Genomic DNA, 18503 nt, shown 5'->3' with positions numbered 1-18503 from the left:
ACAGGTTCATAAAATATGCATATTTTATACAGTTTCATAAAATATGTATATTTTATACATATTTTATAGGAGTTTCACATCCATGCACTTTTACAATCTTGGACATAAATATATAAAATTGAAAAAATGACATACATCTATAGCATTTATAACATGTACACTTATATGAGTGTGCGAGGCTTCATTGTGCTCTTCCTGCGTGGAAATTTTGTTCTTAGAGTTCGATAATATGCATGGATGCATGTATGTATGCAGTAGTTATTTAAAATTCACAAAAATAATATTGTTTCCTATATTTTTATGACCCTTTTTCACTTATCGCGGGTGCTTAACCTACAAGCATTCTCATTGGAAGAAAACCCTGGCAGCCAGTTGGCGAAAATATGATATTGAAAATAAATTAATTAACAGGAGAAAGTTTCTAGAAAAGTCTCTCTTAAGGTCAATTCTTGTTATCAAAATATTTCAATTTTCCTTTCGCAATATTAAAATTTCTGACAATTATTGACAATTTAAAAATATTTAGAATTTTCTTTAATCGAACCCATCATTTGCTGGACAAAAAATCTAACCATAGACGTCTATCGACATAACCTACCGTTTGCCATAAGACTTAGACTGAGGTGGTGCACTAAACATTCTCAGCATTGTGTTGCATATAATTTAGCAAAGATTAAGCTATAAAGCAAGAAGAGGCTAAGCACTAAAAATGTAAGTATTCATGAATTATTTTTTATCTTCATAAATTCGTCGCTTGTATTCGTTTTAACCTGTTTGTAGGAAAATCTTACAACCACAACCAACTCTTGTAAACATTTCTATAGTGCAGTGGTGTCGAACAATTCGCAACTCGCAGAAAGCAAGATTATCGAAATGTGAGTAAAAGTCACGACTCGATATATTTGTATGTTAAATCTTATAAAATGCCAGTAAATGACGACGCGAATTAGGTTTAATTGATTGTCCGCGCTACCGTTTGTGAACGCCTATAATGTGGGTTCTTCATTCTGGAAAATCTGTGTAACTTTGATAATTTAACATTACAGTGTATAAATATTATATAACCCTGCGTTAATATTCAAAATTCCTATATTGTATCCAGTCTTAGCACTCTCATTTCTATAGTTTCAGGTCGTTATTGCTATATCATTATTATTTTTGGATTATACAGGTTCAGTAAAGCTATAACAGTTTCTCTTCTTCTGTTCATTGTGTGTGCCATATCAGTTCATGGAAAACTCTTTCGGCTAAATCCAGCTAATGATATCACGGGAAAGACTGGTCTTGCTGAATCTCCTGATAGAAAACGGGAATTAATGCAGCACGTTCCTCCATGGCAGATTCATTTTGGCCTAGATAAGCAACGTGGTTCTATGATCCAGGGTAGTTTTGGCCTAGATAAGGAACGTGGTTCTACGACTCAGGGTCGTTTTGGCCTAGATAAGAAACGTGGTTCTACGATTCAGGGTCCTTTTGGTCGTTTTGGCCTAGATAAGAAGCGTGGTTCTATGCAGGGTCGTTTTGGCCTAGATAAGAAACGTGGTTCTATGCAGGGTCGTTTTGGCCTAGCCAAGAAACGTTTCCTGTGATCCAGGGTCGTTTTGCGATGAAGAGAGGTTCGGCGAGTAACTTTTATTAAAATAAGTTTTGAAAACAATTTTAATTTGAACAATAATTAAAGTATTCAAGTTTTAGGGTTTTTACTAGGTATTCGTAATGTTTACAACACTCGCGGCCGTGTCACGTTGTATAATTGAATATTATTGTATAATTGAATATCATGATTTCACAACAACGTGTAAAGAACGTCCATTTAAAGAATTGATGATTATGTAAACAACGCCCGCTATTCTAAAACAGCCTTGTAATTTCAATGCACATTACCACGCACTCGACACTCTAATTTTAATAGTACTGCAGACGTCAAAATCTCTGCAACCTTGTTATGTCATCTCTGTCATTAGGCTGCCTCTTAAAAAAGGTCTGCTCGCCTTTACTTGTAACAGTGTTTGTTGATAGTGTAAAATACGCAAACAAATGACCAAAGCTGTCGTATTGATATTTATTGCGTATTGTTCAATTCTAAAATGTTTGAAAAGAATTAAGTTCCAGCCAATGCAGTCATTGTCTGCGTTCAGTGGATGGAAACAAAGACTAATAACCAGGTACGTTTCCTTTGTATTTGTTCTATTTGCGTCTTTGTTGATTTTCAAATGACTTTTAACTCTATAAAGTGCCGCTTCCATGCAACATGAAGATTTTTCTATCCCTATTGTGCAAGAAAACAGCAAATAGGAAATCATATTTTGTGAATTTTTAGTAATAACTGTACATAATTATGCTGCATACAACCAAGCATATTATGGAATTCTATTAACCAACCGCAGATTTCACACAAGCATGGTTGACCCTCTTTGTCGCAATATTTTCTGATTCACGAAAGTGCGTGATTTATCGTTAGCGAGTCGTTGCCCAAAACCATATAAATTATTCTGATACAATTCTAATACATATTAATGGAATGTGAAAACCGGCAGAAATATTTCTATTCAATTGCAATAAAGAATTTCAGCCAAAATATTATATGTAAAATCTGCGGTTTTATCACCCGGTAAATATTGTTTTGCGATTGTATAAGAATATATATTGAATGCAGACAACCTTATACAGTCCGACCCTTTATTTTGATTAAAAAACCATCACAATGTTGCATAAAGCCTCATTTATAGCAATTGCATTCCATATAATATTATAGCTAAATAAATAGCCTTGTATTGCAATCATTTTATGAGCAATGAAGTGTCTTGTTTTTTTTTTAAGCCAGTTCCATTTACTAAGAATCATATCTTGTATCCATAATTTGCATTCTAGTTTTATCCTTATTTGACGGCCTTATAATTATTTGACGAAAAAAGGTAAATCAGTTCGTTTCCAAACATACATATAGTTTTTACCCATTTATGTCATATGGCTTCAAGAAAACAGCAGATAGGAAATAGAATTTTGTCAATTAATAACTATACTGTATAGACGCTAAGGAATTCTAAAACCCATACCGCAGATTTCACACATGGTTGACCCTGTTTGCTGCAATATTTTCTGAATCACGAAAGTGCGTGATTTATCGTTAGCGAGTAGTTGCTCAAAACCACATATTCTGATATAATTCTGATCCATAGTAATGGAATGTGAAAACCAGGGAGTAATATTCTATGCTATTTCAATAAAGAAGGTCAGCCATTATTATCATCTATGTATGCAGTAGTTATTTAAAATTCACAAAAATAATATTGTTTCCTATATTTTTATGACCCTTTCCAACTTATCGCGAGTGCTTAACCTTAAAGCATTCTCATTGGAAGACAACCTTCGCAGCCATTTGACAAAAATATATGATATAGAAATACACTAATTAACAGGAGAAAGCGTCTAGAAAAGTCTATCTATAAAGGTCAAATCGTGTTATCGCAATAATCATTTTAATTTTCCTTTTGCGTGATTAAAATTTCTGACAATTATTGACAATTTAAAAATATTTAGAATTTTCTTTAATCAAACCCATCATTTGCTGGATAAAAAGTCCAATCATTGACGTCTCTCGACATAACCAACCGTTTGTCATAAGACTGAGGTGGTGCAGTAAACATTCTCGGCACTGTGTTGTAATCTAGCAAAGAAGAGACCAAGCATTAAATTGTAAGTATTCATGACTCATTATTTACCTTCATAAATTCGTCGCTTGATTGTTTTTTGTTTTAACCTGTTTGTAGGAAAATCTTACAACCACAACCAACTCTTGTAAACATTTCTATAGTGCAGTAGTGTCGAACAATTCGCAACTCGCAGAAAGCAAGAATATTGAAATGTAAGTAAAAATCACTACTCGATATATTTGTTTGTTGCATCCTTATAAACTGATGTCAGTGAATGACGCGAATTACGTTTAATTGACTGTCCGCGATAGTCACTAGATGTTCAAACGTTTGTGAACACCTATAATGCGGCTTCTGTATTCTGGAAAATCTGTATAACTTTGATGATTTAACATTGCAGTATATGAATATTATATAACCCTGCGTGAAAATTCAAAATTGCTATATTATATCCAGTCTTTATTCTTTCAGGTAGTTATTGCTCTATCATTATTATTTTCGGATTATTTTATAGGTTCAGTAAAGCTATAACAGTTTCTCTTCTTCTGTTCATTGTGTGTGCCATATCAGTTCATGGAAAACTCTTTCGGCTCAATCCAGCTAATGATATCACGCGAAAGACTGGTCTTGCTGAATCTCCTGATAGAAAACGGGGATTAATGGAGGACGTTCCTTCAATGCATGCTCCTTTTGGCCTAGATAAGAAACGTGGTTCTATGATCCAGGGTCGTTTTGGCCTAGATAAAGAACGTGGTTCTATGGTCCAAGGTCGTTTTGGCCTAGATAAGAAACGTGGTTCCATGATGCAGGGTCGTTTTGGCCTAGATAAGGAACGTGGTTCTATGATCCAGGGTCGTTTTGGCCTAGATAAGAAACGTGGTTCCATGATCCAGGGTCGTTTTGGCCTAGATAAGAAACGTGGTTCTACGATCCAGGGTCGTTTTGGCCTAGATAAGGAACGTGGTTCCATGATCCAGGGTCGTTTTGGCCTAGATAAGAAACGTGATTCTATGCAGGGTCGTTTTGGCCTAGCCAAGAAACGTGTTCTGTGATCCAGGATCGTTTTGCGATGAGGGGAGTTTCGGCGAGTAACTTTTATTAAAATAGATTTTGAAAACAATTTTAATTTGAACAATAATTAGTATTCAATTTATTGTTATTGTCAAGTATTCAAGTTATTGTGTTTACTAGGTATACGTAATGTTTACAACACTCGCGGCCGTGTAACGTTGTATAATTAAATATTATTATTATACTCATTTATTATTCATGATTTCACAAAGAATGTCCATTTAAAGAGTTGGTGATTATGTAAAGAACGCCCGCTATTTTAAAACAGTCTTGTATTTTCAATGCACATTACCGCGCACTCGACACTCTAATTTTAATATAGTACTGCAGAAGTCAAAATCTCTGCAACCTTGTTATGTCATCTCTGTCATTAGGCTGCCTCTTAAAAAAGGTCTGCTCGCCTTTACTTGTAACAGTGTTTGTTGATACTGTAAAATACGCAAAATAATGACCAAAGCTGTCGTATTGGTTACTAGCCACCCGTTCCTCGTGTTCTAAATCACATATAGCGAGAGTTCTAAATTTTAGAACGTCGGATATATGTGACACAGGTGATCACCTAAGCATCCCTAGATGCTAATTTATGCCAGCGCATCAGCTCTACAGCAATATCACAAAATGGCGGACTGATATGGCAGAGCAAAGTCGTCGGATGAAGCGCTTTAAACCAAGCAAAGTCCGTGTTAAAACTCAATGTACAAGTGGAAAGAAGATAGTAAGGTCTATTACAGTCCAGACAACCCCAAGTGTTTCAGAAGAACCTGAAGAAGACAACAATTTGAATTTAGCCAATAATGCCATTGGAGAATCTACATATTTTGCGGATACGTTCGAGAATGCTTTGTCCGAAGGAAATGAAGCTCAAGGCCAGGTTGAACAACAAACATTGTCAAAGCATCATCAGCGAAGAGTAAAGGAATTTAACAAATGGGAAGCAGTGAGAGAACAATTGCTCAAAGCTGTAGTTGAAGAGGAAGTCATTTCCAGCCTGACATGTTTCGCATGCCCGAATGAAGCAGTATGTCGTTGTCTCGACTGTGGACCAAGGCAGTTCTTTTGCTTGGATTGCATTAAAATAGAGCACCACGAAAAAAACTACTTTCACATTCCAGAAATACACAAGGTTTGTTGATATTATGTTCTTAATTTATAAAATGATAATGAAATCATTTAATAAATATATTGACCACCATCTGAGATTAGTGAGATACTGTAGATATTTGGAGACATTATGAAAGACTCAGCTAAACATTCAATTTTATAAGGTCTCGACACTTATTGTTTATTGGCCTGTTCATCTGTTACTATAAAGACTTCTGAATATTGTAAAAGTATGTCAATATCTGACATGCTTATTTATTTTGTGCTTTGTTAATTTTTTCTTTTTCTTTGTTCTTTCTTTAGGATGGATGTTTTAGGCCTTTAATGATCAATCATAAGGAAATTTCACTAAAGCATCAAACAACATGCCCCACCTCTCAGTCAAGGGATATTGTTTGTGTTGATCAACATGGTAAGCTTATAATAGATTTAGTTTTAATACATACATACACCATACACACATGCACACCTCTTTTGTCGTAATGATAGCTTTTCTTCACTTCAATCAATTTGCACTACCTATAATGTATTGATTGTTTTCAAACCATTAATAATGTCATTTGTGTTACATTATTATGTAGGTTTCCAACACAAGAAATCCATCAGTTTCTGTAGTTGTGAACCAGATACCGTAACACTGGTTAAGTTGCAGTTATGGCCTGGATCTGCTGTCCGTCCTTTAGTTGCCTTTCATTTTAAGTTTTTGCTGCTTGCTGAAAAGTTTCTTCTTGAAAGTCATGTCTCGTTGTCAAAATTCTGCGACACTATGGGCCTTGGCAAATCATCACTACATCCTAAATGGGTATTAAGCAGTTATCATTTAATACAGTATCATTTGATAATTTTGATAGTGTATACATTTATTATTTACAGTGTAACCACACTCAATAAATTTTCATATTTTATCCTTTAGATTCAAAGTCTTTACAGAGTTTTAAATGATGATACTTTTGATGAATTCAGGTAAGTATTTTATTTTTAATACAATGTGGCACGAAAAAAACATAGTACGGTAACAACAAGTTAATTATTGTCCACGAGTTGGTTATCCTGTCCCTTAGTGTTCTTAACCCATTGCTGACTGCCTGGCAGCAATGGGTTTATAATATACTCTTCTTGCTATTAGGCTGGCTTTCAGGTTAATTGCAGTTATCTGCTTGGATAGATACCTTCCATAATCATAATACTGTGTACATTACCTGCTTTAGGTACCATAATCACTGTTTAAAATCCATTAAGTCACATCATGGGGAGCAAACTAATTACAAGATGTGCCCTTTATGCCCTCAGGTATAAAATGTTTCTTATATTCAATTAGTCATATAAATAGCATAATTTTGTGTATTATTATATTGTTGTAAGTAATGTATCTGAATTAGTCAAAAATAAAATAACTTGTGTCTATTTATTTTTATACTTATTGTTGTTAATTAGAGTAAAATTATTTGGTGCAGTGGTGTAGTACATGCTACACTGTATGCAAATTCCAAATCATCAGTATATTTATTCATTTCTTTAGAAATTCATTGTTTTCGCAATTTGAAAACAAGTAAATATTTGCTAACACGACAAGGTTGTTGGTCTGTCTATGTCACTGGTCTGGTGTTATACAGAGTAAAATATATAATGAGACTGGTTGGAGCAGGCCTTGGTGACATTGACATAATCTTTGGCTAACAACCCAAAACATGTGAAACCTACTGCACTCCTTCACTAACTTATCTTGACTTTCGCTATGTACTTGTTATAGACTGATGATGGTGGAATTCTTATTGAGTCCATGGATGGCTGTTTTGGCTTGGTGAAAAAATCTGCTGGTGTAAATCTTTTCCCCCCACGACATAGTGGAACCTTCTTTGCAGAGCAAGAAAGTGTGGACAAGTTTGTTGATGATTATGGGAAAAAAGCTGAAGAAGCACCAACAGTAAGTAGTAGGCTAAAGCCTTTCTTGTCATGAACTGGTGCTTTCATTTCATATCTTTTTGTTTCACACCAGCTGCAACTAGCCTCTCAACCCATTTGCACCTGGAGCTTTCCTGCATGTATGTGACGAGTGAAATTGGCTAGCATTGGAGTAAAATGTGTTACAAAGCAGGTTGCAATTGGTATTGCTGGCAATAAGTTAACACATAATAAGTTATAACAATTCGTTTTTTTTTACCAAGGATTGCAATCAGTTCAAATCTGGAGAAATTGACACTATGTTAAGATCTAAGGGAAAGAACAAACTTTTTGACGAGAAAGGTGTTTTTGGTCGTGTGTGTAGACATGAATATCCGAAAGGATTTATCAGTATTAAACATGGAGAAAGGTCATTATGCTAGCTGTATCATTTCGATAGACATCTTTATAGTTAGTTCTGTTATTCCTTATTCTTTTTTTGCATATTTTGTTTCTGTTTAGGATATCCTATTCGGTCTATGAAGTAGAACGTATGTTGTGTAATTCTGGTGACACTATTGATGTACGAGTTATGTATGACATTGGATGCACATTGTCATCACACTTGAAGGTAAAAATTTCATTTCCTGCAATTGTAATGCTGTATGAATGGATGACCAAGTTATAATTATGTATTCTTACATAGAAAAACCATCGTGTTGATATACTTGAAAGAATAGATCTTGCTATCCCAGTGTTTCATTGCTATGGTCACAAATCGTCATGTCAGGTAAAGTAATGTACGTTACTAGCTAATATGTCTAAAGTTCATAAATGTTTGCTTACTTAATATTTATTGCTGTAGTTTTCTTATGGCCCCAGACGTAAGAAAGGTTATGGTCTTACTGATGGAGAAGGGATTGAAAGGTTATGGTCTTACTTAAGAGGGTTTTCATCCATGACAAAAGAGATGTCTGCAGGCCGTCGTGTGGATTTGCTGACAGATGCCCTGGTACATTATGCAGAACACCGCATTCAACAATTTGGTAACTTAGAACATCTAGCCATTCTATTGTGTTTTATCAAATGCAGTAGAAATCTAAGTAAATGCTTTTTTGAAAAAGGAACATCATTGCCCAAGAAAATGGAAAAAACTAAAAAACTTATGGTAAATGCCATGTTACAGTTGGAAGAAATGTTCTCAAAATTGACAGGTGATTGCTGTGGCATCTGAGAATGATTAATTAGTTTAAAAGTTGAAAATGATAATATGTAGATTGTAGATATTTAATTGTACAATACTTAAACACTTCATTTTTAGTGTCCTACGATGCTGATCTTGTCGAGTCTTGGAAGAAGCAGGAAGAATCGTTATTAAAAGAACGAGAAAGTGAGCTTATGCACTTGTATTAATACTTTCTAGAATTCTAGTCTGCAGTTTCTTGAAACTGGAACAATTAATGTTTATACTTGATTTGTAATATTTTTTAATGTTAGTGACGAAATCATCTTCCTTATCCTGGCAAGCAAAATATGTACAAAGTTTGTGTCAGCTACAAGAACTAAGGTATGAACGTAATTCCTTACGTTGTAAATTTTTCAAGCTACAAATTTATCATTCCCCAGGTACACATAATATTCCAATGTGCATTTTTCCCTTCTATCAATATTTTACAGATCAACCGTTGCCTCTTCCGATCACGATAATCACGAAGCCATTGCTAGTATTGTAAAGAAAATAAAAAAGTATGTCTTTTTCGTATAGAAGTCCTGCATTGCTTCTCCTTTTATTTTGCAAACAATATTTAACCACATTACAGACCATTAAAATACATAACTGTCATTTGTTATAATATAAATTAACTTGATTGGGAAGGAAGTCGGAAACAGCTTCCTATATAAGTAACGAGAGATGACGATTCCATCTCGTCTTATTTTTTTTTCGTAATTTAGCACATTGAAAGTTGTAGCCACAACGGAGAAAAGTTACAAAGTGCTACAAAGATGGAAACTAGGAGACGAAAATTTCAACAAAGCTGCAATTTCCATTGAAGAAGAGAGAAGAAGCTGCACAAACGAGCGACTGTACTCATTAGCAGTGGAGAGAATGTTCTTGATGTCACTCAAGAAGAAGTATGCAGGTAAAAACGAAACACGTTTTACAGTTATAACGATTTCCTCTTCTCGTAAATGTGATGTCTGTACATACGTGAATTGGTTGTTTGTTTGGTTGATCACAGTTGTCTTTGCCTTAACTAACTTTTGATTAACCAAATGGAACATGGATTTTATGTTGATATAGACGGTCAAGCAATTGCTGCTAAGCTGTCTAAACAGATCACCAATAAGACGAATGCAATAAAAGCTACTGTGGCCAAATACAACGCTGCATTGGCTTATTGGAAGGATCCAATAGATGGAATGCCAGAACCGATAAACTTCGATGATGTGAAAGATCCAGAATCTCCTAGCTATCACCACTTAAGAGTTACAACTCCATCAGACGACAACATACCCTTAGAATTTAAAAGAAGTGCAATAGATTTACACAATTTCGTTGAACGATGCAAAGAAGAGATCGAGTATCTCGACCTAGAAATGGTGCGGTTGGTAGAGTACTTCCTCAAAATGAAAATGTCCTACCAGTCATGTTGCAATGAAGTGCAGGAAGAAGCAACTTCGGTTTATGCCAAAGGGCTCAACTGTATTTTTCAATCACGAATCCTTGAATGTGATAATAAACTTCACATGTTGGGTAAACTTTTCAAAGATAACATTCGCGAGGAGATGAAATGTTCCATTCCTAGTATGCAATGGAAATGCCAAAGTACTTTATTAGAACATGAAATTGCTCGTGAAGAAGGAACACTGGACGTTTCAGAATACTATTCTGCAGACAACGACGACGAAGACGACGTTTATTCAATGTACGATAGTTCCGACTCTGATTCGGAATCAATTTGGAACGACGAAGATATGAGCTGGGAATAATATAAAGAAAGCATGAAAACGAGGTTAAATACAATGGCAACGTCATTTTTATGCTTCATTTTATATTATTCTTTATAAAAGATTTTATATTATTCCTTTATAAAAGATTGAAATCATATATTTAAATTATTTCATTTGCTGTATATAAAAGTTAAATCCTAATACGGTGTTGTTCTGATTGTAATAGATAGTATTTTTGCAAGTCACCCACTATCTGTATATTGTTTTACAGCAGTTTTGCATAATCCCATCCATAGTACCGTAACAATTGGTGGGGCCAATCCCCCCTGTTGGTGCCTTGCAGATACCCTGGAAAATCTACTTTGGAACGACATTCAGTCATTAAGCTGAAGATAGCTATTATAGTGCTCATTTTACATTTTATAGTATTCTATAATATTATAATATTCTATTATTCTATATTCTATATTGCAGTCTAGAAAGTTAGTGTGAAGGCATGCTTTGAATAGATGAAGGTGACACGAATTCGTTAATGCTATTAGTGCACAACTTCTGTAGTTTTCCTAATGACGAACAAAAAAGCGGCGTATGATGTAAGGAAGTAAGAGAGACCGAAGTGTATATAGGGTGCTGTGTGTGGAAAGCAGGTACTGTACCTATAGTAGAGCAGAATGTCAGGAAGCCACTGCATGATTAGGGACCAGTCATGCCGGGTGGAGCTGGAGCATCGAGATCGCGTGGCGGTGCGGGGAACCAAATATTTAACAATCAAGGGGGTATTGTCATTAAAACGGGGGCTAAAACAATTTTATAGATACTTTGTAACATGCTACACACAATAAAAAATGTTACACACTTTGTAACATGTTTGCATATAATAATTAAAGAACCTTGTCTCTCTTTTGATCTTCAGTTCATGTTTTTATGTAATTGAAAATGGTCGGGCGTGAGGATGGGTGGGTTAAATAATATATGTTATTGAGAAATGAGGTGTCCCAAAAAGAGAAAATATGTAGAGGAATCTCCTCTAGTTCCCCACCTTAATAATGGCATCAATCAATACTATCCGTATTGTGATAACGGCAGGCCCGATTCTTATAGTAATATGCATGCAATTAAGAATATTACACATGACGAAAAAACATATTTGCAACTATTGCAAACCCTGTTGAAAAAGTGGCAATGGCCGCGAATACAGTATCGCAAACCTATAGCAAACGCAAACAACATGTTTGCTCATGGTTTGCAGCGCGTGCAAACCTAGCAGGAAAGTAGACAAAATTAGACAATTACAGGCTCCAAAATATGCGCTATACATACCGTTAGATTATACAGCACCCTAAAAACATCACAAAGCACCCTTTAATAATGCGTCACTAACTTTCATCCAGGCCCCTGGTGATAAGATCCCGGCATTGCCGCAAAACTTAGCAGCAACAGGCCGCAAAAGAAAATGGGCTCGATTTCCATAATTGATTTCCATATAAGAGTACCGAAATGACGTGATTAAATGAGAATAATGCTGATGTGTTTTGTATTGAATTTACCTTCCTGACGTCAGTGTCGTACGTAAAAGGCGTCTATAATTGGCTTTGTTTTACGCATTATTGGTGTTATTGGCGTTATCACCGTTACTGGCGTTATTAGCGTAATTGCCTTTACTGGTGTTATTGGTGTTATTGCCGTTATTACCGTTATTGCCGTTATTAGCGTTATTGCCGTTATTAGCGTTATTGCCGTTATTAGCGTTATTGCCGTTATTAGCGTTATTGCCGTTATTAGCGTTATTGCCGTTATTAGCGTTATTGCCGTTATTAGCGTTATTGCCGTTATTGGTGTTATTACTGTTATTGGCGTTATTGGTGTTATTACCGTTATTAGCGTTATTGCCGTTATTGGTGTTATTACTGTTATTGGCATTATTGGTGTTTTTACCGTTATTGGCGTTATTACCGTTATTGCCGTTATTGCCGTTATTACCGTTATTGCCGTTATTAGCGTTATTGCCGTTATTAGCGTTATTGCCGTTATTAGCGTTATTGCCGTTATTGGTGTTATTACTGTTATTGGCGTTATTGGTGTTATTACCGTTATTGCCGTTATTAGCGTTATTGCCGTTATTAGCGTTATTGCCGTTATTAGCGTTATTGCCGTTATTGGTGTTATTACTGTTATTGGCATTATTGGTGTTATTACCGTTATTGATGTGATTACCGTTATTAGCGTTATTGCCGTTATTAGCGTTATCGCCGTTATTAGCGTTATTACCGTTATTGCCGTTATTAGCGTTATTGCCGTTATTAGCGTTATTACCGTTATTGCCGTTATTGGTGTTATTGCCGTTATTACCGTTATTGCCGTTATTGTCGTTATTGTCGTTATTACCGTTATTGCCGTTATTAGCGTTATTGCTGTTATTAGCGTTATTGCCGTTATTAGCGTTATTGCCGTTATAACACCAATATATACGCAAATAACACCAATAACGCCAATAACGCCAATAACACCAATAGCACCAATAGCACCAATAGCACCAATAGCACCAATAACACCAATAACACCATTAAACCATTAACACTAATAACACCAATAACACCAATAACGCCAATAACACCAATAACACCATTAACACCAATAACACCAATAGCACCAATAACGCCAATAACACCAATAACACCATTAACACCAATAACGCCAATAACACCAATAACACCAATAACACCAATAGCACCAATAACATTAATAACGCCAATAACACCAATAACGCCAATAACACCAATAACACCAATAACACCAATAACGTTAATAACACCAATAACGCCAATAACACCAATAACGGCAATAACGGTATAATAACGGCAATAACGCTAATAACGGCAATAACGCTAATAACACCAAAAACGGCAGTAACGGCAATATTATTATTATTATTATTATTATTATTATTATTATTATTATTATTATTATCATTATCATTATCATTATTATTATTATTATTATTTATATTATTATATTATTATATTATTATTATTATTATTATATTATTATTATTTATATATGAATTCATATTAATAATAATAATAATAATAATAATAATATTATTATTATTATTATTATTATTATTATTATTATTAATATTAATATTATTATTATTATTATTATTAAAGGAAAATTACATCGCAGCCCTAAGGCTGAATTACGTAATATTTAATACAATTTCTCAGAGAGAATGTGGATTCGACAGTGTTTCCCAAACGTGAAAAGGGCACACAGTAACCATGTTTATTATTATCAAGGAATTCGTAGGGTGATGTCTGGCGAGAGTGAGAACTCGTCTGAAACTAATATGTTGCCGTCATCGGAGACGCAAGGTAAGCTACAATATAAATTAAAACATTTGTTGAAATGAATGATGTACGTGATAGCTTCAGTTAGGACTTAGGTCATTGACCCAACCAGGTTATGCACCTATCAATTTAGCCCCAGGGTGGGGTGTCTTACCTTGGGCCAGGGGATCTTGACTTTTTTTGCTACAAAGTGTCAATTTCCCACCCCAGGGCCAGTCTGCAGAGTTAGGCACCTTTCAAGCACCTTTTTGCTTTCCGAAAATTTGATAAGCAGCATATAGCAACCCCTCCATACGGTCAAAGTCCCCACTCTCGTGGCATCTTCAGTGTTCAATTCCCCTGGGTATGCCCCCCCCATGGGGCTAAACATTGATAGGTGCATTAGTATTCTGTGCAACTATGGTCCAATATTAACAGGTGTTGTTGGCAAACACTAATACATTTAATTTTGATAACCTACAATATCCAATTGGCCACAAGTTGTTGACCATCACGACCATGTCATCAGTTTTTCTACAATATTTCATTTCATTTTGTTTGTTTTTGTTGTAGTTAGTCAAACCAATAAACAAAAAACAACTGTACTGTATGAAATACCAAAAGAAATACCAATGCTAAAATAGAAACATAAAATTACAAAATGTAGAAATAAGTAATTATACTTACGGATATAATATTATTTGACCAGATAAGAAATGTGACAGGTATTATAGCAAACTCTGGTGACCATACTACAGGATACATTATTTACATTTATGGAATCATAAATATATAACTATATGAAGCCATACTCGTTTAAAATAGCATAAATTTGGTCATGGAATGGCTCAGGAAGATTTACTGTTGTCTTAGTCTTAAGCAACAATGTTTTTTGTAAAAATAGGAAACTACTTGAATTATTCTCCTTTGTAATAATATTCAAAGTGTCAATAGATACTTTGTTTTTTGACATAATAAGCTTGAATGTCAACTTGTCTTCAGTTGCATTTAACCAATATCCCCAAATTTGTTGTTGAGAATGCTGGTTTAGAAGATCAGACATCTTGTCAGGAAAATAAAACAGCCAATAAGCATCTTCTGTGTCAGTATAGACAGGCAGGATGTATCCCTTATGATTAGAAAATGATTTATAATTGGCTGCCAAAGCAGTCAATGCATCTTCTGTGAAGCAATTTCTGTAATTTGTTGTTAACAGATTATACTCCATGTCAGTGAGTGCAAGATCTGTGACTTCCATATCACTCTCCTCGATGCAAATTTGGTCAGTCACCACTTGTAAAGCTTTTTCTTGGTCAACCACCTTACATAAAATATGTTGAAGTTCAGCTTGTTGGGGGTCGATTTCTTCAGTTACTGCAGGATCAGAATGTGTGATGCTAGGCTCTGGTTCAAGTTGAAAAACTATGCCTTCTTGAGCATTCATTATTGCTTTAACTTTCTCTTCCCCATAGTTATTTGGCTTTCTAAACTCTATTCCATTAGGAAGACCAGTTACTGTGAAACCTTTTTTCAGGTATGGCACACGAGAACCAGGTTTCCCACATGCTTCACCTATTATAACATTTAAAGAAAACTTATTATAGATGATTCAATTATTAATTACTTTTAATGTAGGATACTAAAATCCCAGTCACTGGATATTTATTTAGCAATTAACCCGTTGCTACTAGGAGCTTTCCCTTGATGAATAAAATCATCTGGCATTAGACAGAGTAAAATCTACGAAAGGGCTAGTTGCAGCCCGCCTGGGCAGCGATGGGGTTAATATGCCATGTGATACTACTAGTTTACCCTGCACACTTAGCTTTTATAGCAAAATTCATAAAAACAAATTTAGCATACATTTCAAATTAAAATACTCACTGTACTTCTTGTTAAACAAGTCTCTTACATCTTTATTAGTGTAGTTTGGACCCCTATTTGTTGTATCTAAAATAAACATAATATACTGTAGTGTCAAAGTGGCACTACTGACAGCAGGCTAGCATGTGCCACTACAGACTCTACGCGAACGCACAAGATGGCTGTGGGTAGAGTTTGTGCATTGCAATTCTACATAAAGCCCTTTTGTGCATATGTGTAGAGTGTGCACAGAGGCTAACAGCATATCTGTTCATCCTCAAAGGCCTGGTTGCGAGCATTTAAATTTTTATGCTAAAAATACGCTTACCGAAAAAATTCATGAACTTCAATGCCACTGCATTATCTTGCAGCAGAAACTGTGCTCCTTTTGCTGATCCATACTGGTTAACAGTCCCAGTTCCAGAGTCGTGCATAAGAACTGCTGATTCACATCCCAGGCTTTCAAGATATGTTAGCTAAGAATTAAAGATATTAAAATTATTAAATAATTATTCTATTATAATTAACCCATGGGCTTTTCCTTTATGACTGATGAGTATAATCACCTGAGTCCCTTACATGAGATATAGTAAAATCTGTTAATTAAGCCATGGCCAGCAAGGCCACCTATAACTGGCCACAGATTTTACCCTGTCTAATACCAGGCAATTTTACTTGTCACAAGAAAGCTCCCACCAGCAATGAGTTAGTGGTAGTGGTAACGGCAAATAAAATACCATATAGCAAACAAATTTAAAATGCAGTCATCATTTTAAAAAATGCATTCATCATTTTAAAAATGCATTCATCATCATCTTAACAGGGGTATCCACAGTTATGGTTAGTTATATTTTGGACTACAATATATTATCTTTTCACCTCTTTAATGAGATTTTTTTTTGACTTTGCAATTTGTTTTTTTTTCTCTTCCAATGTTAGCAGTGACGGCACAACTCTTTTAATATTCTTAGCTTCATTCTTCCAAACACTTCGTTCACTATCACTCAGAGACTGCCACTTTGTTGCAACAAAGGTCATTTTCTCAGATTTTGACTCAATTTTCTTACATTCATCTACAAAGAAAATGACATACACTGTAGTCATTGATGAACATTCCTCACTAATTAACCAGTTGCCAGTGAGGCCGGTGGCAACAAGCAGCTCGATAGATTAAGCTGCTCAACAGATTTTACCCTGTCTAGCACCAGATGATTGCAGTGGCATAGCCAGCCCGACTATTTTGATCATGCTATGCAAATTTTTCTATGTTTATATAGATTTTTAAATAAATTAATAAATGAAAATATTGCATTGCATGACCAAATAGTTGGGCTGGCTACGCCACTGAATTGCACTCATCATGCAAAACTCCAGCCAGCAATGGGATCGGGTTAATCTACCAAAGATGCTGTATTACTAACACCAGTCGTAGAACTTACAGCTAGTTACAAATACATGTAGTATAAATAAGCTTTTTTATCCAGAGCTTTTCATATTGCTATGCTCTCATACCTGAGCTGAGGAGTTTTGATGTAAATATGTTGAAACCTGAAGTTGAACGCTTTAGCGGAGGACCTTTAACAACATGGCTTTCTGATTGCCCAGTATCTTCTTGCATGGTTTCTACTCCTTCCACTACTTTTCTTTTCCTTCTCTCATTTCCAATCCACTTCTGTAACATTATATATGTAAAATTTTTTTACTTTTAATTAGCCAAATTTGAAATTTCCAAACACTGTATAAATTGTTTTTCTAGCCAATTTAAAGTAGGTTAGGTAGGGGAAAGGGACATGTCATGGCAAAAGACTTTCGATGGGAAAGCAAAATCACATGGTGATAATAATAATACTACATAAAGAACACATTTATCATTCGTTGGAATCTGCCAGGGCAGTGAGTATACAGTATATTATTCACAGTTGATTACATTCCGCGCGGCCATACTTTATCATACTATGAACTTATGCAAATTAAGCAATGGATTATGGATTATTCATGAATTTTAATAAACTGTCCGGAACTGTTCGGAATTTTTATACCAGCACAATGTCAATACCTATTGTCCTATTTCAATAACTGTATTAACGAGATAGTATCAGTGTGAATGAGCAAAAGGGGATGTGTATGTGACTATGTCATACACGATTTTTATCAAAAAATATTAAACAATATGATTGTAAATGTTACCTTAACTCTTTCGTAGCTTAACCCAACCTCATCAGCAGCTCGCATTATCGTTTTGTGCATATCCTTTGCTGTAGTTTTCATACCGCTGTCATAAAAAGACCTTAGGACACGCTTTTGCTCGTCAGTTAAAACATCATAACTTCTCGAATGAGTCGCCATATTGACAAACCGCGCAAAAGAGAAAAAAATACGTAGAGCTACCTTAATGAATACCTCACAGGATGCTTAGGTGATCACCTGTGTCACATATATCCGACGTTCTAAAATTTAGAACTCTTGCTATATGTGATTTAGAACACGAGGAACGGGTGTACTAGCAGGCGGGTGTTCTGCGCCAAACGATACACACATGCACGGATTTTGGATTTGGGTTTAAGGGAACTACTCCTATAGGATATAATTCTATATCATCAATCTTTTATCCCAAAGACTCGTGCTTAAATGGCTTTCAAATCGTTTTCCTGCGGTT

At 35.1% G+C, this 18503-nt stretch overlaps 4 protein-coding genes across 7 annotated transcripts; 3 read left to right on the top strand and 1 right to left on the bottom strand.

Annotated features, from left to right (window-relative positions):
- The first annotated feature begins 548 nt into the window (after positions 1 to 548).
- LOC114526179 lies at positions 549 to 2047 on the top strand. Of its 3 annotated transcripts, none has more exons than XR_003687317.1 (3): positions 549 to 711; positions 781 to 875; positions 1172 to 2047. XR_003687317.1 is itself a non-coding variant. In XM_028547699.1 (3 exons), coding segments are annotated over exons 1-3 (459 nt in total). In that variant the 5' UTR covers positions 549 to 709; the 3' UTR covers positions 1590 to 2047. The 3 variants fall into 3 exon arrangements, 1 of the variants encoding a protein (XP_028403500.1); XM_028547699.1 differs by having other exon boundaries at positions 1228 to 2047; XR_003687318.1 differs by lacking the exon at positions 781 to 875.
- A 1607-nt stretch (positions 2048 to 3654) lies between these two features.
- Positions 3655 to 4907, top strand: LOC114526172 (antho-RFamide neuropeptides type 2-like). The gene is made up of 3 exons (XM_028547694.1): positions 3655 to 3696; positions 3815 to 3865; positions 4168 to 4907. Coding segments are annotated over exons 2-3 (540 nt in total). The 5' UTR covers positions 3655 to 3696; positions 3815 to 3863; the 3' UTR covers positions 4706 to 4907.
- A 304-nt stretch (positions 4908 to 5211) lies between these two features.
- LOC114526098 lies at positions 5212 to 11059 on the top strand. Its single transcript, XM_028547600.1, has 16 exons — positions 5212 to 5847; positions 6129 to 6237; positions 6407 to 6627; positions 6739 to 6788; positions 7034 to 7115; positions 7576 to 7749; positions 7991 to 8136; positions 8229 to 8337; positions 8413 to 8496; positions 8572 to 8752; positions 8831 to 8920; positions 9028 to 9096; positions 9204 to 9273; positions 9384 to 9452; positions 9660 to 9847; positions 10009 to 11059. The coding sequence occupies exons 1-16, from the start codon at positions 5308 to 5310 to the stop codon at positions 10695 to 10697; spliced, it is 2871 nt and encodes a 956-aa protein (XP_028403401.1). The 5' UTR covers positions 5212 to 5307; the 3' UTR covers positions 10698 to 11059.
- A 3705-nt stretch (positions 11060 to 14764) lies between these two features.
- LOC114526156 lies at positions 14765 to 18237 on the bottom strand. 2 transcript variants are annotated; one of them, XM_028547673.1, is made up of 6 exons: positions 18035 to 18237; positions 17360 to 17519; positions 16727 to 16920; positions 16176 to 16323; positions 15869 to 15934; positions 14765 to 15556 (listed from the first exon to the last, which is right to left on the bottom strand). In XM_028547673.1, exons 1-6 carry the CDS (start codon positions 18191 to 18193, stop codon positions 14781 to 14783), a joined length of 1503 nt encoding a protein of 500 aa, XP_028403474.1. In that variant the 5' UTR covers positions 18194 to 18237; the 3' UTR covers positions 14765 to 14780. The 2 variants fall into 2 exon arrangements, with proteins under 2 accessions (XP_028403474.1, XP_028403475.1); XM_028547674.1 differs by lacking the exon at positions 18035 to 18237 and adding an exon at positions 17555 to 17624 and having other exon boundaries at positions 17360 to 17513.
- Between the last annotated feature and the right edge of the window lie 266 nt (positions 18238 to 18503).

Source organism: Dendronephthya gigantea, unplaced genomic scaffold (assembly GCF_004324835.1).
Source record: "Dendronephthya gigantea isolate DGI-Jeju-01 unplaced genomic scaffold, DenGig_1.0 000037F, whole genome shotgun sequence".
Lineage (NCBI taxonomy): Eukaryota > Metazoa > Cnidaria > Anthozoa > Malacalcyonacea > Nephtheidae > Dendronephthya > Dendronephthya gigantea.
Note: the sequence above shows the minus strand (reverse complement) of the source record. Positions and strands in the feature narration are given on the sequence as shown.

Coding starts and splice junctions, on each gene's coding strand:
- LOC114526179 (XM_028547699.1), top strand. Junction 876..1,227: donor GAAAGCAAGATTATCGAAAT/GTGAGTAAAAGT, acceptor GTGCCATATCAG/TTCATGGAAAACTCTTTCGG.
- LOC114526098 (XM_028547600.1), top strand. CDS start 5,308: ATGCCAGCGCATCAGCTCTACAGCAATATCACAAAATGGCGGACTGAT. Junction 5,848..6,128: donor ACATTCCAGAAATACACAAG/GTTTGTTGATAT, acceptor TTCTTTCTTTAG/GATGGATGTTTTAGGCCTTT. Junction 8,338..8,412: donor CATTGTCATCACACTTGAAG/GTAAAAATTTCA, acceptor ATTCTTACATAG/AAAAACCATCGTGTTGATAT.
- LOC114526156 (XM_028547673.1), bottom strand. CDS start 18,193: ATGGCGACTCATTCGAGAAGTTATGATGTTTTAACTGACGAGCAAAAG. Junction 17,520..18,034: donor TAAGCTACGAAAGAGTTAAG/GTAACATTTACA, acceptor ATAATGTTACAG/AAGTGGATTGGAAATGAGAG. Junction 15,557..15,868: donor CTTGTTTAACAAGAAGTACA/GTGAGTATTTTA, acceptor ATGTTATAATAG/GTGAAGCATGTGGGAAACCT.